The 27,649-nt window shown below is 32.8% G+C and overlaps 1 protein-coding gene across 7 annotated transcripts in view; it reads left to right on the forward strand.

The window, feature by feature from the left end:
• Positions 1-1,731: 1,731 nt before the first annotated feature.
• Positions 1,732-27,649, forward strand: part of LOC119637275 (glutathione hydrolase 1 proenzyme) — a 35,737-nt gene continuing 9,819 nt past the window's right edge. Inside the window, exons 1-2 of one of the 7 annotated variants that reach the window (XM_038033185.1) lie at positions 14,689-14,924; positions 15,035-15,101. Coding sequence is in view for 2 of the 7 variants with exons in the window: in XM_038033181.1 (XP_037889109.1) it covers positions 1,854-1,921 (68 nt within the window). In the remaining 5 variants the exon portion in view is untranslated. Of the gene's footprint in view, positions 1,922-14,688; positions 14,925-15,032; positions 15,111-15,169; positions 15,455-27,649 lie in introns of those variants that run through there. The other 6 variants (XM_038033183.1, XM_038033184.1, XM_038033181.1 and 3 more) reach the window with 6 other exon arrangements.

Below are 27,649 nucleotides of genomic sequence, written 5' to 3' on the forward strand. Positions count from 1 at the left end.
CGGTCTGTCTGTAGTAAAAATTCCGCTTGTCGCAAAAAGGCAACTATTTAATTCAAATTTGGCGGAAACATTTGAAAGCTTTTACTCACGCAGATTGGTACTGAAATTGGTCTTAAAGATACGCCCACAGTATAACATATAAAAAATATGTTGATTGGTCCCTTATAAACGATAAAAATTTGCATTTATATTCTATAGGTGGTCCCGCAACACATCTACAAAAATCGAAAATATCGGTCACGCCTACTTAATATTATAGTACATTAAAATATTCAGTTTTCAAAACGTTTTCAGCACATATGAAGTCTACACATGAACCGTTCCAGACGTGTTTGTCAGTCCGTCTGCTCGTCTGTCTGTTAACTGCTGTGGTAAACGTAAAAACAAAAGATATCTGCTTTAGACATACGACATGAATTTCCACTTTCATCCTACACAAATAGAAAGAACCAGCCACGCCCACCCAACATTATAGATTATGAAATTTGCGTTTTGTCTTTGTTTTGACTCGTTTTTTAGAATGAACGAGAGGTTTCGATCTTAGTCAAACATGCTTGTCTTACTCGTGATTGTGTGTGTGTGAGTGAAGTGTGTAATGAAAATTCGTTAAATTTCCGTTTTTTTTTTTTTTTTCTTTTTCTTTGTTTTTTTAATTTCTAACGCAGCTTAGAACGGTACGCTACGTTAGCTGTGATTATATAAATTAGTTATGAATAAAAGGTGAGTGCTTATTAATACCTACGATAGCCACAACGCTCGGGAATTTTGAAATAAAAATTGAATTTTCAAAATGTAAGCAAAATCATACATTAGAGCACATAAAACGTATATGAATCATTTAATATACGAAATACGAATAATTTCACATCATCAACAAATAATGTACGGCCCAGAATAGCAGCCGAAATAAAATTTCTAATTTTGTTTGTTTATACGAAACTAAAGGTAAACTAAGCTAATAATAATGAATACAAATATACGATACATGGCCATTTAAAATTTACACTCCAACTGCACACATTCACTCACCTATATATTCGCTCACGCGTACATCTAAATGTATAATAAAATGTTTGAATTTTTTGTTTCTTTCTTTTGATGGATTTATTTTATCACCAGACAGACAATTGGGTAAGTAATGCAAAGGGGTACAAGCATGCGTGCGCGTTATATATATATATAGGTATGTATGTATGGACGAATAAATGTACATGTGCATATGGGTTTGTGTTTGTTTGTGAATAAAAAAGAAAAAGCTCAATTACTGTTGCTTTATGAACATCTCGTGGAATACATCTTTTGCAGGGGTGATCTTGTCTAAAACGGATGTAGAGGTTCTCAGTTTTAAACGTAACATCAACTACAATACTTTGGAGCAATTTTCATAGAGAAGCAAAATCTAATAGAACTACAAGCTATTGTATGATTATACACTAAAGTGCATTTAATTCAAAGCTTAGGCAGTTTTCTTTTGAGATCTCATCAAGTTTGCTAAAATACATATATAAAATATTTTCGTCTTAGACTATGCATTTTATTCAGCATCATTTATAATAATAAATGACTCTGAGTATAAACATGACTACGTAGCATTTGCAATATAAATAAGCGTATACGTGTATATGTGTTTGTATGTAATGCGCGTGCCTTTCTGAAATTCGTACGCATTTCCGTGTGTGGTGACAAGTAATCCGTTGCGTTTACGGCATATTTATCATAATTTAATTTAAGTTTTAAAAAAAAAAAATAATAAATAAATAAATAAATACAAAAAAATTTAGAGAAGAAAGCAATCATAACGAACCGTAAGCTTAAAGAGCATATCATTGCCGACAAACTGTATTCATAGGGGAATGCATTCTACGGCCTGTGGTGTTGGTGCCAGTAGCACGAATTTGTCAATAACAACTACAACACAAGCGTAAGTTGCCATTTCCAGAAAAAAAACGCACACCACTCGACCAGTTGGCTGTCTCTAACAGCCACATATTTAAATTTTGCATTTTAGATGGAGTGAGAAAGAAATAGAGAGAGAGAGAGAGAGAGAGAGAGAGAGAGAGATTTTAAAAGAAACGTATAAAAAAAAAAGCAAATAAGAATGACCGCTTAAGTAAATGTTCATACGTCCTGATAAATGGGCGGATACAGAATCTTGCAATGATAATAAATTTATTGAACCTAATGCAATAGAAATAACATTAATCCACAAATAGTCCAGAATACGAGTTTTAATTTCAGGCTTAACAGGTTAAAGACGTTTATATTTCTTCCGAAAAGTAATGTTTTCGCAAAAGATTTCAGATATAAGTTCAAAATTGTGTGGATATCTTTTTAATCCACGCGTCATTGAAATTGACGCGTCATTGAATTGTTTGATTTACTACTTAGTAACTAGCATTCAATATTTAGACTAACTGTCTGGTCAGAAAACATAAATGATATACAAAACCCATAGCGGTTTTATATAATCTTAATTTCAGATTTGAAACGATTTAATGAAATTGTACGGCCGTACCGTACAACAACAATATCTAAAAGATTATATAACAAATACAACTTAGTGGGACATTCGACAGTTATGTCGGCACAGGTATCTGCCTATACTCTCTATATTAAGGCTTGTAGCTTATATCTTGTCTATCTGTCTGTCCATCCATTTGGCTTAAGTCTTCTCATGTATTCTGGTGAATTTAGTATACCATCGTGTTTTGTTCGAATTGTAGCACTTTTTCAACGACTTCTCATATAATGCCGCATGTTGAAAAGTCGTTGTATGAGTAATAGCATTAAGGGATGTAATGCAGGATATTTAATGATGTGCCACGGTCCAGTATAATGGTTTAAACTCACTTTATTATTATTTTGAAAGCGGAAAGTGAAACGAAAGTTTATGTTAATGATCTTGCTTAATATGAATGATTTTTAGTTAATAAGCAACGTCTAGAAAGTCCCTCAGAGTTTGATGGAAGGTGTACGTCTCATTAAAAATTTCCATCAAATATTTCGAAATTACTTCAAATTGTCAATTGGTGTTGACTTGTTTATAAAAAAAAAAAAAACAACTATTTTCGAAACTGATCTGTAGGACATATACGGTTAATTATCGAGATTTGTGCCGATTTTACAAAATGATAGAAATTTAATACCAGACTACGTATAGATAGAGAGTAACAGTTTAAACTGCCTCCTCATTGGGCGGCTGAGATGCCTCTAAATTTCAATATATCAAAATACTTTTTCATTTTTAACCGTAAAAAGTAAAAAAAAAAAAATTATTTACCATGAACTTTTTATCCCAGATTTTAAGTCCTCAAAAATTTGAATGGTAAGCTAAAGAATAAAAACACGGACATACACAGACGAACATCGATTCGGAATTTGCTGCCAATCAACAATACATTTTGCGGTCTCTGTCTCGGCCTCTGATACTTAGTTTTTAAAATTATATAACAAAACAAGACGAAACAAGAAACACACAATGTTTAATGTACTTTTTCAGTATACGATTTATTACAGTACAGTATAAGCAAAGATATATACATAAGCTTAATAGAATCGCTAACCGCTCTACTAATAGAGATGTAATTGCATTAAAATTGAAATTCTTTTATTTAACAGTTCAACGGACTAAATCGATTGCACTTTTGGTAAACACAACAAACTATACTCATCCATTATAAATTGTGTTTTGGTTCAAGGTGATAAGGGATAGAAATTCAATTCAGTTCAATTATTTTTTTAATGTAGAAAAACCATCATCGTTATTAGTGAAACTGATCTATACCTCTTCGATTTGAGGTGCGATTCAGTTAAGTTCGTTTTGAAAGGGAAACTTACCATCACAAAATATATTATATTCCTTGTTCGGTGTACAAGTTTGCAAATAATTTTATTAAAATCACATTAAATATACAAAATAGTTCGCATTCGACTGTAAAACGATAGAAGTACTACGACCCGTTACCTGGTATTATAACGTAAATCTGTCTTTTGTGCATTTTACGTTATTCATTCAACTCCTTTCCAAATAATGTTCGTACCACGAAATTGTGATTTTTAGAATAGTGTACATCTTATTTACATAATTAGGAAATTTATTTACAAATTACTCGCTGAAATTTATCCTCGTTCTAGTCGTGTCCGCTGAAATATTGCAATTCCAATCTCTTAACTCTGCTTGCCTTCTGCAAATATTCTCCGCGCATATCCTTTTACAAGCAAGTTACCATCACCTAAATTCATCGCGGCATTCCTAATCCAATAATCCCTTAATCCATTTGTTGGCTAAATTTTAGCCGATTGCTGCTAATCTTGTCGCATAACACAGATAACGCGCCATGATTACGGGGAGGTCTCCCTTTTCTTCAGAATTTCGTGACGAGAATTTGCATAATTTTCATGAAAACTCAAATTATTAAATATGGCATATTCGTAACAATATATTCATCTAAATGAGAAAAATTTGGTTAAGGAAAGAAATAATATCGACGTTACTTAAATAATCATAATTAATTTATTGAAGATAAATTTCAGAAATATTTTGTTTCGCGAACAGAATATGTTTCAAATGAATTACCTTTTTTTTCATTGAAAATAAATTTCCATTTACGCGGTCAAATGGTTGTACAATTAGTTTCGAAAATTATTATCTACGCTAAGGTAAGGTAAAAAACAATTCGGTGTAGGCTAGAAACTCTCTACCCACCACCAACGAATAGATGAATATTCATTTCAAGATTTTCTCGCAGCAGCGCAGTGTATATATAGCGAGAGGATGTAGGTGTCAAACAATGGAAACCACTTGAAAAAGTTAAAAAACATTCACATCAATAATTTCCTGCCATTGATTCCGAAAATGATTTTGAAACATATCTGCCCTTCTGTTTATTAATCAATAACCATATATTATCGAATGCAATCTATGAATCGAGGTATTACGTATCGTCACATCATGCTATTGAAAAGGTATTCGCTCTTCCGAACGAAAACTCTTTTCAAAAAGAAGTAATTAAATAAAAAAGTTAAATAATTATTTAATTTGAATAGCGTCAAAAACGCGAACAGCCGGACGGACAAACTTAGATCAACTTAATCGCACAAAATGATTCTGAATCGCTCGGTATTATAAAAACCGGGTCTGTCTCAAATTTTTATCACTGTTGCATACATCCGTACAAACCTAATGTACCTTTCTACCACAAACGGTGTAGGGTATAAGAAGAAAAACCTTTATATGACAACATATTCCAATTTTGTGGTATCCACGATGAAAATTGATGCACAATTTATATTAATTATATATATATACGTACAATGAGTCTACGTTGGGTCTTTTCACTCGACAAAAAATAGACGCTTCTTAAACCTAGTCCATTGTCCGTACATAAGCATTTTCGGGTCTTGGAGGAAAGCGAGTGAGTGTTTTAGCACATGACGGTCCAATTCATTGCATAGTTCTGATGGAGCTCATACCTGGTGATATGAGGAAGAGGATGACGTACTTTAGGGCTGTTGTATACGATCCATTCTTGAATTAAGTGAGACTTATGCTTGAAGTCGTTATCTTGATAGAATTTAAAAGTCACCAAGTTTGTCCGCTCTTTCTCTCAAGTTTTCCTTGCGCCTCCTCAAAAAACCCTCCTTGTTTGCAATGCCATCCATAAACACTAATTTTCCAACTGCATTGGCCCAATGCATACCAAACTGCAACATGCCGTGCTCATCGTAAGCCGTTGATGCAAGAACGCAATAGGAAGTTAATATAGGGAGAACACGTTTCTAAGTTTATTTTTCACACTAAGAGCTGGGCGTTTTCCCAGGCAAATTCCTAGTAGTACAAAATAGTAAAATAAATTTTTATGTTTGGACAATGGAGTACGTTTAACAAGCGTTTACTTTTCGTCGAATGAAAAAATCCAATATTAATTAGACTCGCTATATGTATATATAGATCCGATTCCAAACTTTTCGCATATAAGAGTTCTCACAATATGTAGTTTTGAGCCTTTAGAACGAAGACTAAGCTAAAAGCTTACATTAGACGAAGTTGTGTAGGATAACTAAGAGCCGCTTCTGCCGCTTTAACTTGTTTTGCTTAAATATCTTTACTTTTATTATTTAAACGATTAATACTATGAATGCGCGTGGGCTACCAACGTGCATGTACACAAATAAATTGTTAAATTAATATACAAAGAAAAAAAGTCATTTATTCTTATTTATGCGATTAATTACGTCAGAGCAGCAGATGTTATTTTGCGGATTTCTTTAAAAAAGAAACACAAAAATATATATAGAACAAATAAAAAAAATATATATATATATATAAAAAAAGTTGGTTTACTTTTACCGTAAAAAACCTAAATTAATTGCGGTAACGGACCCAATTTTGCAGAATACATTAAACCAATAAAGGAGCAATGAAATGCCAAAGTATTTTACGTTCATGATCTTTCCATGAATTCTCGAATAAACGAAACGCATCAAAGGAAACATATACTTGCGAAGATCGGTGTTCGTCTCTCATGAAAAAAAATAAAGAAAACAAGTAAGAAAACTATATTCCGTCGTGACCGAATCTTTTATACCCGCCACCGTTATCCTAAAAACAAGTTTCCATGCTCTCTAATATGAACAGGTTTTTGTCGCATATGCGTGTCCTGGGAAAAATTTAAGTGACGTTTAAATTCTTTTGAAAATTTGTAGAGGATTTTCGCTAACAAGAGAGTGTCTACCACAAATATTACACAATTGCGCAGAGAGACAGGTGGTCAAACGAGTTGGCGGACATGTTTAGTTGCGTTCCAAATTTAAAACTGGCCAAGAATTTATGTACTTTATGGATTTTTTAAAGCTTATTACGGTATTGCAAAGAAAATTTCAATTTTTTCCATTTTTCCATAGGTGCCAGGTACAACATCGCTCACAGAGTTTGTACAAGTTCAAATTTTGGTAAAGTTACCTGCTATCGTTTATGAGTAATGAGTAAAAAGCCAATTTTGTATTCCTTTTGGAAAACAGAGGTATTCCCAGTACACCTGGTCCTATGGGCGTATCCTTCGACCGATTTGGCCAATTTTCAATATTAAACTGCGTGCAAGAACTTCCTATGTTGATGACAAATTTTAAGTTCATTGCTTCATTTTTATGGCTAGGAGAAGTTTTACAACAGACGGACACACGGACATGCTTAAAGCAATTTAGAAAATATATGATTTATAGTGTCTCTAACGTTTCCATCTGCGGGTTGCAAACGTTCTGACAATATGAATACACCTCTCATTCTTCTGCAATAGGTATAAAAACAAAAGTAACTCACAACTCATTTATTACATTTGCAATGCACAGCGAGACGATATGCACCTTTCGTTCCTATGGACTGATGAATATCAAGGCGAGCAATTTTTGTTTACTTCTTCAGCTCACGGAAAAGTCATGACAGTGTCTTACATAACATGCGATACTAATGCAAACAATTTGTATTGGGAAAGCCGAGTAAAAGGCAAAGTTTTGGCGAAAGTGTAGTTGAAGTAATGGGACACCAGTCCGGTCGTTCTAGGCTAACAATTGGCTCAATTTCTAAAACCACTAGCAAGCCTAACAAGTGCTCAAGGCCATCATTGCCAGCTAATGAAATTGGGCCATGTTTTATTGCTTTTGCCACAAGCCAATATTTACGCACTTAAGCATTATTTTAGTAACATAACGTCATGTTTTAATAGAGTACTTAAAATCAACTTATGTGTATATATACACTTGACTTATATAGAAATGTGTTTAAATATGTGAGCCTGTACGCGCATTGCACTTATATGCCTATGCGTGAGTTCATACAGCAAATCGGTATGGATTCAAGTAACAACACCTCAATAAAACACTTAAGAATTATGTGTATGTTTAGTCTAAAGTACACTTTAAAAAAAACTCGATTTGTTTACGAAAATTTTATTAAATCACTTTATGAGTTACGGTAATCTTTGAGTAAAATATTTTGTATACAACATGTACATAGACTAAGCCATTTACAGACAATGTACTTACGTATATATACAATCTAAGAGCAATTAACACATTCTTTAGTTTACCTATCATTAACAATTTATCGATCGTTGATGCTTTTTCTTTTCCCTGTTGTTTACAGCTTTATTATAGAGAAACTTTTCAAAGAACCCCCAATTCCAAGAATGATAAAGCCTTTAATGAATGCTGTCCGACTGAGCAGCGGAAAATGTTGTCTGTCATGCAGAGAAATTTCTTCTTTATTCTCATGTCTCACGATTTCAATAATTAATCCGTATTAAGTTATAATAAAAGCTTAATATTTTCCTTTTGTGTGCTTCTTGTTGAAACAATTAGAGTTAGGCTTCGATATCATTAATGAAAGGCTATAATGACTATAAACACTTTGAAGAAATCTCACGAATTTGAGCTGAATTTTTAGATAAATGTCGTTACAGTTTGGGAAACACTCCATTTGTATTTTTAAATTATTCTACGAAATACGAAAGCATTATATATATATAACTGTTTGTTCATTTAAAGACTGCAACGTATTTCATATGAAACTACACTGTAACAGTATAATGCAATCGTACTGTCTTTAGTATAAAGTAAATTATTTAATAAAAAAAAAAAAAAAGAGAAGAGAAGAAAATCATTTTCCTATTAAGCTTTTGAAAACTTATAAAGAAAAGATTTGTCATTTTTGGCATGAAAAACATTTAATTTCATTTCATATATTAATTAATTTTCAATGGAGTGCCAAGATCTACTAAATAACATGTACAATAAATTATGCGGAAGAGTTGACTTAAAAGTATAAAGAGAGAGAGAGAGAGAGAGAGAGAGAGAGGGCATGATGAATTCTAACGCCAACCGCCGGCAGCGTTTTTTTAAATCGACATACCTTTGAACATTGCAGGTCAATTCAAGTTATAGGACTATTTCTGCCCACACAGTTAACTTGTCTGATTCACAGATAGTTCGCTATCGCATTTTCCCAGTAAGTATTCAGTCAAATGTTGCTACTTTTTATAGCTGGCCACCATGGCCGCCGTTTATTTTTATATCCTATACTACTTGTGGAACAAGATGTACTAAGATTGTGTGGACGCGTACAGCATCCAGTGGGGAGGGGATTGTTGTTATTACATCGAAAGAAGCCTGTCTGTGCGTCTACCCGTCTCATGTCTGCCTAAGTATTCTTATACCCAGTCTGCGAAGCGTAGTTTTTGAAATAGAGTAATGAAATTTAGTATACTGATGTATTTTGACCTAAGGACTGTATCAGAGCATTTTTTCGATCACTCCCCATATAACGCTTTATTTTAAAAAGTCATTACATGGAAAAAATTTCAACTTTGAACAATTATGAGAAACTTGAACAGGATGGGAACATTTTTTCAACCGCTTCCAATATAACTAACTATTCCTTCGTGAACTGAACCTTCCTATGGAAAGAAGGTCGGATTTCCGATATTTTATGGTAACAATTGATTCATGATAGTAATTCGGCATAACAGCTAACCTTACCGAATTTGGATAACATGGGTCAACTTTTTGGTCGGATTCGAACGAAAAATTACCACTAATTTTGCACATTTCGTGATCAGAATTTACAGATAATAGTTATCTGATGTAAAAATTAACTGTATTTGAACGGCACGAGTCCAATGAAGTAAACTTGCAGCACCTTTTCAGCTCACGATTTTCGTTATATGCAAATCATGAATTCGAAATATTATGAAAAGAAGGGGCAATCCAAATACGCATTAAAGGAGCGTTACCCGTGTCATGCAACTGACGACTGGGGCAGCAAGATTAACAACAATTGCGCAGAAATTTAGCGGATTAAAAGGATCGCGACGAAAGTGGTAGGTAATAGCGGCTTGCTTACAAAAGGGTACATAAGCGGTATCTTTGCAAAAGGCAAAATTAATTGAGTCAAGAAAGTCGAGTCGTAATAGCAAAGCGAATGGAAGCGTTGCAAACGCAAAATTCCTGAAAAAAAAAGTGCGAACAGATTTCCTAATTTTAGAAATAAAGCCTACAAACCACAATTCAACGGTACGAACTTATTTCAAAAGGAACTTGAACAAATAATGTAAACACCAAGTTACTTTACGTTGTAGTATTATAACAAAACGGACTAAATTTTGTCTCCTGAGTCTAATAGAGATGACGGCAAGGAATATTTATTTAAAAAAATTTTATTTCGCTCATTTTCATTTAAATCCGAATTTTCGAATAAATTTTCTTTGTGAACGCAAATGTTCATTCGAAATCAACAGAGCATTCAAAATATGTTTTTAATTTTTGTTTGTTTGTAAACAAAAATTTATGCTTTAGAAATCATTTTTTTTTTTTTTTTTTTTCTGTTAATTTCGTACATGCAATGAACTTAAAGTTGAAATTTTATAAAATTCTCCGGTCCACATTACCGTATAAACATATATATGAAGTATACATATATATATATAAGCGTGTGTGGGAATGCGTGTTTTTTTTTTTTTTACATATACGTTTACATTCACATTAAATATTTAAAGAAAAAAAATGATTAACATACAAACATGTAAATATTAAATAGAAAGAAGAAGGAAAATCATGCACTGACCGACTATTGTAGGCCTACCAACCGCTACACTATCTTGCAAAGTACAGGATAGTACAGAACATTATGATCGTACAATAGATAAAATTGGCAATTTGGACAGCACTTTCCATGAAATGTTGTTTCGCTCTTTTCCTCCTACCATTGCTTGTCACGGTATAATTTCGTTCGTTGGAAAACGATTACGAACGTGCGATATCGATGTGTGACGAATACAGACAATTTTGACGATCCAGCCTTTTCTAGGGTAAAGCATCGAGTTATACGTTTGGTTCAACTTCCTACCAAACACCATAATGATCATTCAACTTTGAACGTGGAGTCGAAACTTTCTCAAAAGGAAATCAAGAAAACTCCTAGTTAATGATTTAGTAAAACAATTTCTATATATAGCCATATATATATATATACAATTGTATACATATTGGCTAATCGTTAAGAGAAAAAATAAACTTAATTAACATTCCTGTACTCGTTATAGACTAAATTAGGCTTGAAATAAAGAAAAATAATTATAAAGCGTACGAATATTTTACGAAAGAGTTATGTTCTTTATCAGTATAAGGAACGGACTGCTCTAGCCTGGAGCCGGTCTACTGAAGTATAGTGTATGATTAGAAGCTCAATTCCATCTTCGATCGTGTGACGAATAGAAGATTTGACATTAATTCAGCATGGTAGCGCTAGCAGCAGCAGTAGTAGTAGTGGTAGCAAATAACAAAAACTTAATTTTTTTTTAACTTAAATATGGTAATAATTATCTCCCTTAAAGGCCAGTGAAGTTATTTTCTTTTTGATTAAATTTCATTTGCGAAAGTTAGGTGATATTCAATGCCAAGCGAAAGTTTCGAACATAAATCAGTTTCGATTATAAATTTCTAATATTACGTACCATGATTACAAATCCATATTATTTTAAATTTGTATACATAGCGAAATGGTTGTAAATTGCATGATCGCCCTTAGTAGTTTTCAATCTTACCGTTACGAGATTAATATGAAGCGCATTTCACCAGCTTGGCCCTCTGCTGTACTAAACATAATTCGTATATATATAACACAATCGCAACAATAAATAAGTTCGAAAATACTTTAGTTGCTGACCAATTAGATATAGTAAATATTTTAAGAGAATTATCCCAATCCGCAGTCTTCATGGTTAGGATATCTTTGATGATTGATGATTGCTCTTTTTATATCCACCGCTGTAAGGTGTAAGGGTTATATGCATTTTGTTATTTTTCATAATATATGTAGCACCCAACACGAGGCTTCAGCGTGAAATTCTGACTTGATTTAACCATGTCTGTCCGTCCGAGTCCTTGTGTAATTTTTCCTGTTGGCACTCTCCTGGTCGCAAAGATAAAAATATCGGAAGTTTTTGCGCGCAGGTTGGCATTGGCAACGGACCAAATTTGTCAGGACAGAAGCCCACAGTGGAGCATAAACTGAACGCAACTCCGTTTTTCTTAACAAAAATTTGTAGGCTTTTGACTCAGAAGTTATTAACGTTAGAAAGACCGCAACTCCGTTTTTCTTAACAAAAATGTGTAGGCTTTTGACTCAGAAGTTATTAACGTTAGAAAGATGAAATTTTCCGCATTTAGTTAACGAAACACTCTGCTCTGCACTCTGCAAAACTGGAAAAAATGGGCCATGCCCATACAATATTGCAACTGATTACATTTTTTTTTTTTTTTGAGGTGTTATGCTTATTTGCCCATAACGCGAACAAGGCAGACTGTTTAAAATTATTTCGTACATTCCTCAAGCGAAGATGTCTTAGCTGGCATGAATGAATATGGTAGACACCGCAATTAATTTTTTCTTAATAATACCAGCGATATGGGTGTCAAATGAAAGACCTTGGACCGTAGAACGCGAAAAGCATAGTGGTGAGTGTGCAAAACTCGTCGTCCGCCGAATATAATTTTCTTACTTGTTATTCGTAATTGGCCTCATAATCTAGGGTATCAAGGCATTTAAATCTACGCCTTTTATTATTTCCTACAAACTTCAGTTAGGTGCGATTTTATCCAAGCCAAAGATAATTTTCATTTTATTTTCTTTTTTTAACGAGAGAATTAAAAAAAGAAAAATGGAAAAAAATAAGTGAAAAAGCTCTGGCGGACCGCAGCTCACTATTAAATACTTTACACTACGTTACAGCTATTCGTGTAATGACTTTTCAAAATAAAACGTGATTTGAGAAGTGGTCGAAAATGCGGTCCGATCCGAGCCATTTGCAATAGGGTGCGATCTTTGGCCGAAACACATCGATACACCAAATTTCATCAAATTATCTCAAAAATTACGAACACAGGAAACCAACAAGACGGACAGACAAGGTTAAATAGATTCAGGCAGTGATTCTTAAGCGATGGGTGTGATAAAAGGAGAGTCTATCACCACCGCAAAGCGGGTTAGAGACGTCCATACGCTTTAGTTTTATTGTGTATTTTTCACTTAAAAATATGGTCGTAAGCCGTTTAAGCCTGCATTTGGCCCGCATGTCTTCATGTAAATGAAAAAAACGAAGAGGCGAATATACGCTGAGCGTAACTTACCCTTCATTCGCCCCTCCTTTCGTCGTTGTAATAGTTACGACAGCATCTGCATGTTTTTTTTTTTTTTTCTGTCTTTTTAAATAATCAAAGCGTTTTTAACCAATCCTTTCTTTTTCTTCTTCTTTTTAATTTTTAACTGCACCTATCATTTGGTGTGTCGTTTTCTTCAGTAAGTAATAAATATTCTGTTAATTATTGGCTATAAACGTTTATAAATTCAGAGAAAAAAAAAATTATATCACCGTTATTAAGGCTGCAAGACAATAAAACTCCTTCTATTCGTCCATTATATCTACTAAAAGAACGTTAGAAACGATGAATTAAATATATATTCGCTATACCCCAGATAAATAGAAAGAAGATGTCTCAAGTAAAATTTTGTTTTGTATATCAATTCAGAATTAACAAAAGACCTTCGATATAAAGGATGATTTCACTTACCTCACGCTTTACTGATTCTTTTATTATTAATTTTTAACTAAAAGCATAACACTGATTACTTCCCCTCATTCATCTTAAACATATTACAAGTTCTAAATACACGCTTAACTGATTACATTGATGATATTTTTAGGATCAACTATAAGATTAAGGGACCAGAAATAATATTAGTGGTAATCGGCTACTGTTTTACTATTACTTATTATAGAATGATGATGATGATGATGATGATGATGATGATGATGATCATCATCATATTCATTATATTGTGTTTTTGAAAACAATATGAAAATTATGTCACTGTCATTAAAAAACAAGCGAGAAAAAAAATCTGTGATAAATCTAACGAAATAAAGTTTAAAAATGTATACGTGCGTGCGCGTGAATATGCAAAAGTGTGTTCACAGACCATATCATCACATAAAATACTATGCACTACCAGAACATTGTCTCTAATGATTACGATGTTTATGAATATATATGTTATATATATATATATATATATATAAGTGTGTGTATGTGTGTATATGTGTGTGCACACATGTTTGCATATAAATGATTGGAAGTTTGTACCCAATAATAATTTTAGTAATTTCCGCACATAACTTAGAACAAAAATGCAAATAAACATTTACTTAGTGACTAAAAAACACTGACAGACACATCAGAATTTACTCATAACCATGTAAAAGAAAAGCGTTTAGAATTATTAAATGTTTTTTTTTTTTTTTATTTCTTGCTTTTTATTCTTATTCATTGTGTTGTTGTTCGCCAAAAAGTTTTACAAAAACGCAAGACCAAAGGCAAAACGTAAAAAAAAAGTGCAGAACAAAAAAAAAATATATATATACATATATATACATCAGCACACGCTTATAGCATTAATATTGAGTCTGGTTAGATTATGCAAACATATAATATACATATGTGCGATTAGTTTGAGTAGCAAAAGTAGTTTAGTGCATATTTTATGCTGTGTTTATATTGCGATGTTGTTAACGACGTTGAAGCTGGCTTGTGTGTGTTTACTGTGCTGTGTTGTGCTTATGCAGTGCGTTGCTGAGTTCTTGTGTTAGTCCCGTAGCTAGTATATGATTTTGATTTCAGTTGACCATCAGCCATCAAACGAGTTGCACACATATTAACGCGTTACACAATAATTTTACTCGTTGTAGTGTGATACGTTCTTGGGCGGACCAGCTTAGAGTGATTCCATCGATCACATCATCAAACAGCAAGAAGCAACAATACACGAGTGTGGCGCCCATCTACAATTCAACGTAGAACGATTTAAATCAGTGAGAGTAAATCTGTGTTTCTGCATAAATCAAGTCGTGATTTTTCGTTTATTTATTTTTATCATTTTTTCATTTTTTAATATGCGGTGTGATTGATTGACATATTTATCCGGTAGCTTCATCAGCATTGATTTGTTTACCATACTACTATCCCAAACACGTTATCTTTTTTTGTAATAAATGGTATGTGATGTGAGTGTTAGTGTAAAAAAAAAAAAAAATATAAAATAAAAATAAATGAATAAAAAAAATAAGTACATATATATGTATGTATAAAAATAAGAAACTTTGAAAATTTTTCTTCTGTTTGCTCCAGTGAAAGCTTACTGTACTTAGATAAATATTAAAATGCTTCTCTCTTATCCCAGTATATCCTAATATCCTCTTATCTGCATAATGCCAGCATAGTCTATATGCAACGGGTATAATATTAAGATTTCGCTTTTACGCTTTAATCAAGAAAGACTTTGCAATTGCAATTGCAATTGCAATTGCGATCTCCAATGCTTAACTATCTGTGTGTATATGCATACTGTGTAAGTGATGTTATCTTTTGTTATTTTCCATTGATGCAAATGTACACATAAATCTATTGAAAAATTTACATTTGCTAGCAGTTTATTTAATCTACTTTAAAGCTAATATTGCTTATATAAGTATATAAGTGTATAAGGCGTATGTATAGAAGGGGTTCATTTTTTTGTTTATTCATTTTTTATTTTTGTTTTTCTTTTCATATTTCGGTTTGCCTTTAACCTTACAACAATACAAGTGTTTTCAGAGAATTCCTGCAGAAACGTGTTATAATTCAATTAACCCAGTTGCAGTTAATTACGTTGGTTTGCCAACACTCACAAGTAGGCATTTAGTGTGCAGTGTATAGAAAAATTTCGGAATTGTGTTATAATCAAAGCATACAAAAAAAAAAAGAAAATAATTTTAAAATATGAGCCATCTAAAGGACTTAAGCGAATTTTGCTTAAATCCTTGGTAAAGTCAATTAATGTCCTTGGTAAAGTCAATTGAAGATTCTAAAAAAAAAAAAAGCAGAATTAATAACGATAAACAGTTTGTTGTCCATTTTAAGTTTTTCATCTCGAATCTTTGAAGTCCCTATTTAAGCAAGAAGTGATACACTTATATTCTCTATTGTAAAGGGCTTCTTCAACAGTATTGATACGATTTCCTCTTGACACTGCAATGGCATGTAAAATATCAAAACCGATCTGTCTTTATTAATTGTGATCAGTATCCTAAAAGATATACACATATATATATATAAATATAAGCCTTAAGAAGAAGTTTTTAATTGAAACAGTAGTCTTCATACTACAACTCTGGTTGCGACCTTTTCAGCTGGAGCTCATTTTCATCTTTATGGATCATTGAATAAGTAAAATTATTGTTTTTGGTGTCAAGCCAAGTTGACCACACAATCAGTCCATATTTCTTTAAAAAGTAGAATGATTATCTCGTTGGCATGAACTGAGAGCACTAGCGAAACCGATATTAAAAATATTGTTATGGCCTGAATTGGAACATATTAACCTAAAAAGCATTTGCTTACAATCAAACGGGGATGTGTGAGATACGTGCGACACAACGTGTCAAGCAATCAATATATTAGCAGATGATGAAAACTAACCAAGAAATTCCGATACCCCGTGGGCTCTAAAGGGCTGTCATTTAACATTTTTGCACTGCTTCTCCGGCGAGAAGATGGCTGTAGTCATTCAAATAAAAATTTTTAATATCCAAAAAAAAAACGCGACAAAGAAATCGATGGGTGAACACTCATCATAAGCAGATATTTTTCTCACAATTGTTAACCTCACTTCTCAATATAAATGAGGACCACATATCCTCAACAATCAACATTTGACAGTTTTTGCGCAGGATAATTGTCTTTTCTTTCAGGTAAATTGCCTTTGCTTCTTAAAGAGAGAACATAATTAAGAACTTATTGCAAGTATTGTCCATCGCAAACCGGCTTTCGGGCATGCATTAGCGAAGCGACCACCAGTCGCTAAGGTAACTTTGATTTGATGAAAGTTTTTGTTAAAATTCAGAAATCAGACAAACTACCATCTATACTAGATGGCTTGAGTGTTGCAAGATCGGCCATCAATGCGATTGGAGGATGTCCTTGACCGATATAGTAACTTGTAGTTGAGCAGTATCATTGTATATTCATAACCTTACTCTGTCTTTCTGTAAAAGTTGCCGTTAACTCTAGTCACAATTTCGGCAATTACTTTTTATACCGTTAGGTATTGACTGTTTCATTAAGCACAAAGCTCGTAATAATTTATTACTAATCGATTTCAACAAATTGAGCGTCGTAACCTTGAAGGCTTCATTGTGTTGGCTTTTCATTTAACCGATGGTCGAGCTTAAAACGTTTAACATAAGGTTTCCCATTTTTATTTATTTTTTTTAAGAACAAAGAATTTCCTTTGATGATGCTATTCCCATGCATCGTCCACCGAAATTACCTTCGCTGCAATTCTATCTTCAACGAAATTTTTCTCATAATTTTTTTTAAGTTTTAGCCATCAAGTTAACTTTTCGGATGTCTTAGACGCTTTTCGCTCTTAACCGCGAGAATTTTCGATAAACTTTATTGAATACTTTTAGTAAAACTTTTCTTTAAAACACAGAAATGAACTAACAGTCATTCTCAAATCATATTCTTGTTGAGATCGCGAAAGAGGAAGAAATCATCGAAGCATCGAATGAAAGAAAGTGTGAAGTGAAACAAAAGAAAGAAATGAATGAAAACGCCAGGTATGGCGCGAATAATCTGAATACACGCATTCATCAAAAAATGTTTTGTTATTTCGTTTATGTGTTTCTGTTCATCGCTCTCGGAAATATTAAGACATAGCATTAAAACGCGCAACTTATCATGTTTGAAAACAGGCTTACACTTACATACAACTCTTAGAATACTGGAAAGATTTCAAGGTCGGAAATTTTTTGATATTGAATTGATATTGTTTTAGAATACGAATCAAAATTTATTGCCAAAACAATTGAATGCCAAAAATCTCGAACTCCGTTCTAATTGTAGGTAGTGTCAAGTTTTGGGTTTCATGTAATAGCCATGTAAATATAGAATCGGAATTGCAAGAACATGATAAAAAATATTTTATTCGAAATATTGTCCATAGCCAGTATCAACTGTCTGATATTCATCGAGCCGTTGTCGTAGATAGAGTGAAGCATTGCTCCGTAATTGCGGTTCCCCTCGATGCAAATATATCTATAGTGATCTGGCGGAGTTAAGTCTGGCAAGTAAGATGCATAGACTGACACTTTACCACTTGAGTGCATCCAAGGTGTTTATAACACTGTTGTGCCGTACGGTTATCATATGAAAAGATAACTTGTTTTGCTTTTTCTGATGTTCTGGCCGTTTTTTCTTTAAACATCGACCTGTTGAAATCAATCGATTGTTGTTAGTAGCATTTGGTATTAACCGTTTCACTAGGTATTCAACTTTAACAGCTTATAATAGGTCAGCAAGCACAAAGTATCATTCTCAAAGTCAATCAACTTGTCTCCTTAGCATAGGTACGATGCAAACACGATATTCTTTGGATAGTTCGAGGAAAGAAACAATGCCATCTATGGGAAAATTCTGGTTTCATAAGTACATGCCTGGTATAAATTAATACATTTGCATCATACGGGAGGAATGCAAGCGCCCCTTCAAGGTTGACTTCTTATTTTCTGCGGCTAATTTAAATTAAGATTGTTATCCGATTAAAGATCAAAATATATAGTTAGGTCATTCAGTGAAAAAATTAAAACAAAAGACTTGATAGACGTGTTTTCAAAAATATGCGAGCGGATTTTTCGATAACAAATATGGATTTTTTCATTCGTCACAATCTCTGCACTCCTCTTTAACGCACTCCCGGTTTCAATTAGTTGCTAACTTTTATTTATCCGGTCGCCGAAACCTTTTTATTTTTTTCGTGTTTGCCTTAAAGGACAATATCCCTGCAACAGCCCAAAAGAAGCAACTTTTAACAATTACTACTGCATAGAATGCAAGGTAGCAGGATACGAGAATTCAGAAAGATTATTAGGCGTATATTTACATAAAGATATAAAAAAAAGCAAAAAAAAAAAAAAAAAAATGGGTTGTAAAAATATAAAAAAATCGCAACATCGCAGCCTTTCTCCGGAGACATCTGCTACTCAAAGCTCTTTACGGCACGCAACGTTATTGCTCCAAATTTGAATTTTAAAAAGAAAGAAGTGAAAACATTACAGTCAGGCAAAGCCGGTCATTAGATACCCTATAGCGATTATTCATTGTTTTTATGCAAAGACATACTTTTCATGAAAGACCGCATATTGGACGATGGCCAAAACATCACACGGCAAACTTAATTTACTTGTACTATTTTTTAGGTTCCTGTCATAAGAAACTGGAAATTACATTTTCTCTACGTATAAGGGTTTGCTTTTCATCGTAGCCCTTGTACGCGTTAGGGTCTAAATAGCAGGCCTAAATGATCCATATGTTACCCTATCATTTATATTTTCCTAAAAATTCTTATATGCCTTGGTAAGCACGAAATTTACCTACCTAGTCCAAGTTTTGTAAGGTTGCCATCTATGGAATGGCAAAATAGTATTACACGGCGACTTTTGTCGATAAATTTTGAAAATTACGATTTTTTTTTTTTTGTGATCGTGAAAGGCAGATCGATCCGCGTTCAATATCGCCCTTCTTCGGGTCAAAACATATCAACGCATCAAAACATCTCAAAACTTGTGTCCTGTAGGTTGAACACAAAATGCATGGACCGACATCAGAGATCAACAAGCAAGACATTAGACTGCAATATTCCAGCAGAGATCCATTTGACAAAGGTATTCTTGTTGTAGTGATTGGAAAAATGCCCGAACTTTTCAAGGACAGAAAATTTGATGATTAATGATTTTGGCTTTTTCCCAATTCCCAAAGAAATTTCAAAGTATCTGTTAAACCAATAAAAAGAAAATAATCTTTTCGTTGATGAGAATTATCGACTTATGTCGCTTTTCACTAAGTAATAATCAGAGTTTAGTTAGAGAGAAGGACAAATGTCCCAGCGAGCCATATTCGGTGAGTTCGACGTCAAGGCCTTTACATATATACACCTAATTCTCTCCTGTGACACGAAATTTGATATAATACGGGCTAAAAAGAAAAATTCTCGTTTTGCACGAGTTTATTTGTGTTAACACGATTTTCAATATTCTATGAATTGTTTTTATAAATTTTTTTAATAAATTATTTTTATTTTTTTGTTTTTTCATTCTCACTCCTCATAACTATGCATTTCTAACTTCCCATTATATTTTCCACAATTCAATTAGATTATGTTATTTTTTAGATTATATGCGCATATGAGCGGGATTCACCGAATCAGGCGTACAGTAAGGATGTGATGTATTTTTGACGCGATTTAGTTTGGTTTTTCAAAATACAATATATATGTTGTAATATATTCAATGAATTAATATGTATGTGTAAGAACGAAATAAATTATTAAATGAACTCCAACGAGAATTTTTTAGTATTGTTTACTCGACGTTGCAGTTACTTTTTTAGGTCTGGAACCAATCTAATATTTTTGCATTTAGTCTTCTTTTGCACGAATTTTTTGGGAACATGCGCTTTCGTGTAAACAGAGAAAGAAGAGCATACATGCTTATATAAATTAGTGAATTTTTTATACAAAAGTGAAAAAAAATTCCTAAGCACAAGATTTTCTGTAACCATCGAATTTTTCCCATGTTATGATATATATGTATTGCATATATAATATTGAATATTTCTGACTTCTTGAAGAGGTATCCTTTTAATTTTTTAGGGCTGAAAGAAATAATTTTATTGATTTCGTTAGTTTTAATAACGTATATGACCCTTTCTTGTTTTTAACGGAACCTATGCATATTTGATTGTTTTAAAATCGTATAATAATTGAATTTATGCGAATTCGAACGAAGAGCTGACAAACTCACTTACATTGCAAATAATTTCCGCAACGTCTATCTACGTCTATTGTTGAAAACATTAAATCAATATTACGGGGAATGAAATGATGATTAATGCATTAAATATTTATTTGCCCCCGCAACGACAAATGCTAAGCGTTATTCTTATATTTATCGCTTAGAAATTCATGAAGGCTTTCACAAAATTATTGCTTTATACCTTAAATGCATAAACGTTGATATGAGTGTTGGCACATCTGTCTGTCGTATTGCTTACAAGTTATGTAAATGAATGTAGTTTAGTAACACCCCACAAATTTAGACTTAACAGCCGATTGCAACTTTGAATATCAATTGTCTACGCAGTACAAAATATTGAAGTTATTCTTCAGTTACGTACTTATTTATAAATATGAAAACATTGAGCTCTACGAATTATGCTCCGTAAAACGTATTAAACATACAAGAAGAACGTAAGACAAAGTTATGAGTTATGAGTTATGAGGGCGATGCACTAACTTAATCTGTGTATTAGCTTAACTTGATTAGCAGAAAAGCTCTATGCAACTAATTTTGGTTTTGTATCACAGATATGTTCTAGAAAAAAAGCCAACTGACCGTACTAGGATATATAAATTAATGAAATTGCGTAAATGGGAAAAATTTTCCCTTTCAACCACACTAAACCGAACGTATGTAAGAACAGAAATACACGAACAGAATAAAGGAAAAGAAAAACTCGCACAAGAAATGAGTTTTTGTCAGTTACTAAACAACTTCTAGCCAGTTTCGATCGTGTGCATAACAAATTTTTGACATAAATTGTCAGAGAGAGACAATTTTATCAATGATAAAAGAGAAATTCAGTAATGCAATTATATATTGTTCCCTTTAAAGAGAGGCGACGGATTGTCTCCTCCATTTTTATATTTTAAGCGATTTTTGAAGGAATATTTTCCGCTATAAATAATGTTTTGAAAATAAGAAGCAGCCTCTGCTTTTAAAATGCTTTGTTTTTGGACACGGACATTCACTTTTTCAGAACCTTTTTAACACCCAGAAGAAAGTCTCAAAGGCTTCATAATTTATATACATTCTTGACCAACATCAAATTCGGAATCAATTTAAGCATGTCCATATGTCCGTCTGTGCAATGTCTGTTGCACGCGATCTTCGGCCCGCAAAAGTTAAGCTATCGGCTTGAAATTTGGCAGAAATATTGGAAGTTCGCGCGCGCACGCATGTTGATATTGAATATAGGTCAAACCGGCCTACAGTACCTTGTAAACTAAGAGCAACCCTGTTCCCCAAAATGAACTAAAAATTAGTTTTTGGCTCAGTATTTGCAAACACCATCTATGGACGATGCTGTTGTACTTTAAACTGAAGTTTCTGTTTTTTGTTATATTTTTCTTAATTTTTTTTTTTTTTTTTTCTCACTTTATTATACCATCCACAACGTGTGGAATAGGGAGTGATAAGTTAATGTGTATGTATACAGCACCCAGGGAAACTTAAGGTAGACCCATCTGTTATTACACCGATTCGTCAAAAATTATTTTATGAATCGATCTATTTGTGCGTGTGTGCGTTTGTGAAATTTTCAGGCCACGGCTATTGAAATATTGTGATTAAATTGGATGTACTGGCGTGTTTTGGCCCAAGGATGAACCCCATTTAAAAATGGTACGGATCACTTGTTCAGCCTCTCCTCTCTATATAACGTTTGATTTTAAAAATTTATTATTTTATAAATAAAAAAAAATTACACTTTTAAAAATTTTGCAAAAGAAAACTGGTCGAATGGCGCATACAATTAACATAAGAATTTTCATCAGAAGATTGAGTACGTGATCCGCAAAGCTGGACTACATTTTATAAATTTCTTTTAATATGTGTGATGCCGATTTATTAAACAATTCCTGCTTTTGTAGAAATTTAAATTAAGGAGATGACTTAGGAGCACACTTTCAATAAATTTGCATATTAAAAGTTCGCTTCGCTCCCAGCGAAAATCGTGCTGCAAGACTGATATTTTAACAGCCTTTGCACTTCGAAAGACCGTAATTCTTGCCGCTAATCGATAACATACTACTAAAAGGAAGATGTCTACAAATATATGGATATTTTTTACTCTAAAATCTGACTAAGAAAAATGCAATCAAACCAAATTTTGTTGGCGAATGTCTACCAAGCCGATTGCAAATATTTCTAAAGTCGTTGAAAGCGAAAGCGAGCAAAAATGAATAAACTACGCCAACGTTATATAAAGGAGGTAGCGGTTGAATCGAAAAAAAAAACACCTATTACGATGAAGCTTACATTGACTATCGTGTTGCGAAAAACTGTAATATAAAAAGAAAAGCATCCAGCACCACGAGCTACTGATTTCGGTCAACGCTACCAACTCCTACTTATCAATAGAAGTCAATCGTGTACGAAATCAAGATAACTCCAGATTGCGTAAATTTTTAACAACTTATCAGTAGTTAAGAGAACTTTCCAGCGCAATTTCAACGCATTTATGCTATAAATCAAATATGCAGGAAAATAACGCCTAGTGCAGTATCTGTAGAAGTTCTCGATTTAATTCTAAAGTCAATAACGAAAGAGATCCAAAGAAGTCATATGCCAGAATTAATTGACTAGAAAACACAAAATTTTTTTAATGACAAAGATAATAGCATAACGTGACAGAACAAAAATCGTAATGAATGTAATTTTCGTTAACAGGACATATATTTTTAATTATGGTTATCAAGGCATAATATATTTTACATAGTACGATATAATTTGTAAACTCATCGAAAATTATATTTAGGTGTTACAAGCGAAGTAGAAAGTACGTATTCTGTCTGCCCTTAAATACTTGGGAATATAAAGCAAGAAGAATATATTTTACTGTCAAGTTTTTAGGAAAGTCGCACAAACACATATGTGTTTGTATTGAACGTTTAGCTAAAATGGCGCATTGAATAGACTACGCTTATAAAGAGAAATTTTGTCAAACGTTAAGGAACGATCACGAAGACTGAATGAAACCATTTCGACCTCATTGTGTTTAATGTCTGCCAAATTTGTACAAGATTTCCTTTCAAATAAACTCAACATGAATGATAATGCGCTACCGTTATCGGTAACGGCATCGTCATCGTCATTATCACCATGATCATCATCATCATCATCGTTATCATCATCGTCAGCATAATCAACTAGAAGTAGAACAACTTTTTTATGCCGCAGTGTAAAAAAAGTAAGAAAAGCTTTAATTTACGGATAACAAGAACAATGAGTAAACTATAACAATATTTTCAGTTAGTACACTAAGACGTATGAGCAACTTGACATGACATTGTAATAGAATTCTCCGTTTCCAAGTATTGCACATAAAATAATTTGAAATAAATTGCATTTAATTAATTGTTTAATAAAATCAAATTTACTATATGTTTGCAAACACACACACACACACACACACGCGTTTATACATTGTATGAATGAGCGTGATAGTTTTTTTTGTTTTTTTTTTTTCCTTTAAATTATATTAATTATTTTATATAAACAATATTATCAGCGTGGGAGTGTCCGGTTATGTATTTATACATATATATATATATATATATATATATATATATATAACCGGACCGTGTGTGTGTGTGTGCGTGTGTGCATATGTGCATGTATGCATGTATACAATACATAAATTTGTGTAAGATATTGTCAGAAAAGAAAAACTATATTTTCTTGAAATCAACGAACATTTAGATAAGAATCGCGTAGATATGCATTTGACAAATTTTCTATTTGTTCAAGACATTCAATTACATTTATGTAAGACCGCTTTTGATTGATCTTCTTCACTCGTTTTTTCATATTTGTTTTCTTCTCGTCGCTTCAAGTGATAAAAATCCCCCAGTCATATAAATACTTTGTAAAAGCTGTAATAATAGACGATTAAGTAAACAATTGATATAAATTTTATAAATGTGCAAAAGTCTTCGTCTTATGCACACGCGCGCGCATATATATGTATGTGTATGATACATAGTCCATTGCACGTTTGACTACAATGTTTTCGTTTATATAACTTAACTTAATTTTACTATTTTCAATATTACCACTCAAGTAAACGTCTGCAATACGCTGAGTGTTAAAATAACAGAACGCAATTATCCTAACTAGTAGTTAACCTAAATAGAACACCTTTTAATACAGTGGAAGATTTTTTTAATAATGACAGAACATAGTACAATACATTGTAATTTTATAAGTTAAAAGTTGATGTTAAAATCAATCCATGAAATTACATTAAAATTATATTAACATAAATGAAAAAAGTTATTAAACAATCTAAAAAATAGTGAGCTTTCAAACGATTCAATGTCGTAAACTCACATGTATATACATTAACTTTTGCAATTAACGAACCGTATATCCATTTATTAAACCCAAAAGCATTTTCGACTACATATAATATTCAATCTAGTGCGGAATCCTTGAATACTCCTACTTAGTGTTAAACTTCGCTGCGACAAGTTCGATGCTCAATTTTCTGATGGTTTTAATAAATATTTTAGTTAACTTTCAAACAGAATTTTCGCCGTATTTTCTAAGATTATTTCAACTTTCTTCGTTTACTCAAAACTAAGTAAACTTCGTTTGAGCAACATTGTCTATTTTTTGCATCATATTCAACCTTTGCTAAAAAAAGGAATTCAAGGCGGACAGGCGGACAGACGGTCATTGCTAAAGTCAATACGTTTACGTTGCTTGGTCTCTCTTACTCATGGCAAGTTGAGTAAGAGAAATATACCGGCGTACGTCAGCAGTGGCCATAATGAGTAGTCGAAATTGTACACACAGAACTTAATGTAATGAAAATAAAAACATTACGAGTGAACGCCCAATATGTACAATAATGCGTCAGTCAATCAAGTAAATTTTCACGCAAAATTCGTTTTTTGTTCGCCAACACAATTTCCTCCAATAGTAATGCATGTCATCAATCCAAACTTTCCCTAACTTTTCGTTGCCTCTTTATACTATACACCACTTATGGTGTAGAGTAAACTAAGTTTGTGCGGATATATGTAACAACCAGAAATGCTTTCACATACTACGCATCCACATTTTGTTAAAGCAAACGATACAGAATTATTGCCCGAATAGATTTAACCTTGTCTGTCCTTCTGCTCCTCTAGATGCTCTCAAATTATTTTCGCGTTCAACCTACAGATTGAGATTTTTTGACCTGATTGGATCGGACCAAAATTAGTCCTTAAAATCGTAAGACATAAAATTTAATTATAAAAGTTTTGTACAACTTCAGTCTAGAAAGTCACTTTGATAATAGGCGTGACTTGTCCGAAATATTTAAAAAGTTATAAACTACAATTTAAAGCAGATATTTTTCAAAGCTCGTAAAAAAGTCTTGGATAATCAGCGTGCGTATAAAAACTTACTAACAATGGACAAGAAACTATACTATATCATAGGAAGCACATCAAAAATATTTGCTATCGCCAGCAAAAACACAACGCACAAAATAGGATTAACGGACCAATTGATGCGCCCTCATATAACAAAAGAAATTGCGAATGTATTATATTGGCTTCAAACTAAGACGAATATAGCTTGCCTATCCTTCCTTATCCATATTACAGAATAGACCGCTTTTTACCGGCTTTTATTTATAACTTACTATTGTTTTCGTCATATCTGGTTAAGACTATTCTTTGCAATTGCAGAAACGCAACGTATCGTATATAAATATTTTTAAAATTCGTTTCCTAGTATTAGATAGTCGGTCAAATGCTTATGGATATATATGTATTTATTGTTTATTTATGTGCGCGTAATTCCTTTTAGTACTTTAGAAGTACTCTCAAACTAAATCTAATAGAAAATTTTACTTATTTTATCGGTCAAACTTTTCAACTGAATTAAAGCAAAACTTTTTAAAGATTTAAAATTCTTACATTTAACTGCTACGACTACTACTACTACTACTACTACTACTACTACTACTACTACTACGGCTATGGCTTATGGAGTCCTAAAGTTATATGAGTGTGTGTTGTATCGTCTAAAAAATCACGCAGCCTCAATTACTTTACCATAAATAAACATTTAATTGCTGCCAGGCAGGCTTACATATATAACCTTACACTGGCGAGAGAAACAATTCTCTATACCAATAATCTCTACATTGTATAATGTAATAGTAATAAGCATAAATCTTATATAAATAAGCAAATAAAACACAACAATTGTTTCGCTTCTAATATCATGCTCTGCAGCTATACGCATAATAATGCATCACTCGAAAAGTTCGTAGGATAATATACAGATGTAGCATGACTATATCGTTCTAAGAACTTAATAGGTGATGTCTTAATGATTATAATCGCAGCAATTGTTATGGACAATGCTGCAATTTGCTTCTTTACGCTTAATTTATTGTATGTTCTTTGACAATTACATCTACAGTACATTAATAAGAGAGGGAAGAGACTTTGAGAGGCTTTGAGACTTTTTTTTTTTAAGCGTATCAAAATCTTTGCTCAAAGCGTATTAATTCAAAATTTCGTTAGGCGTTAATGAAATTTCTCCCGAAACAATTTAGCCTATTCTTGTTAATAGACGCGATGAGAAATATATCTCTTTATCTTCCATTTAAAGACTACAAAGAAATATGCTCTAATACATATAAAAGACAGGAAAGGAGTCTG

Source organism: Glossina fuscipes, unplaced genomic scaffold (genome assembly GCF_014805625.2).
Source record: "Glossina fuscipes isolate IAEA_lab_2018 unplaced genomic scaffold, Yale_Gfus_2 59, whole genome shotgun sequence".
NCBI lineage: Eukaryota > Metazoa > Arthropoda > Insecta > Diptera > Glossinidae > Glossina > Glossina fuscipes.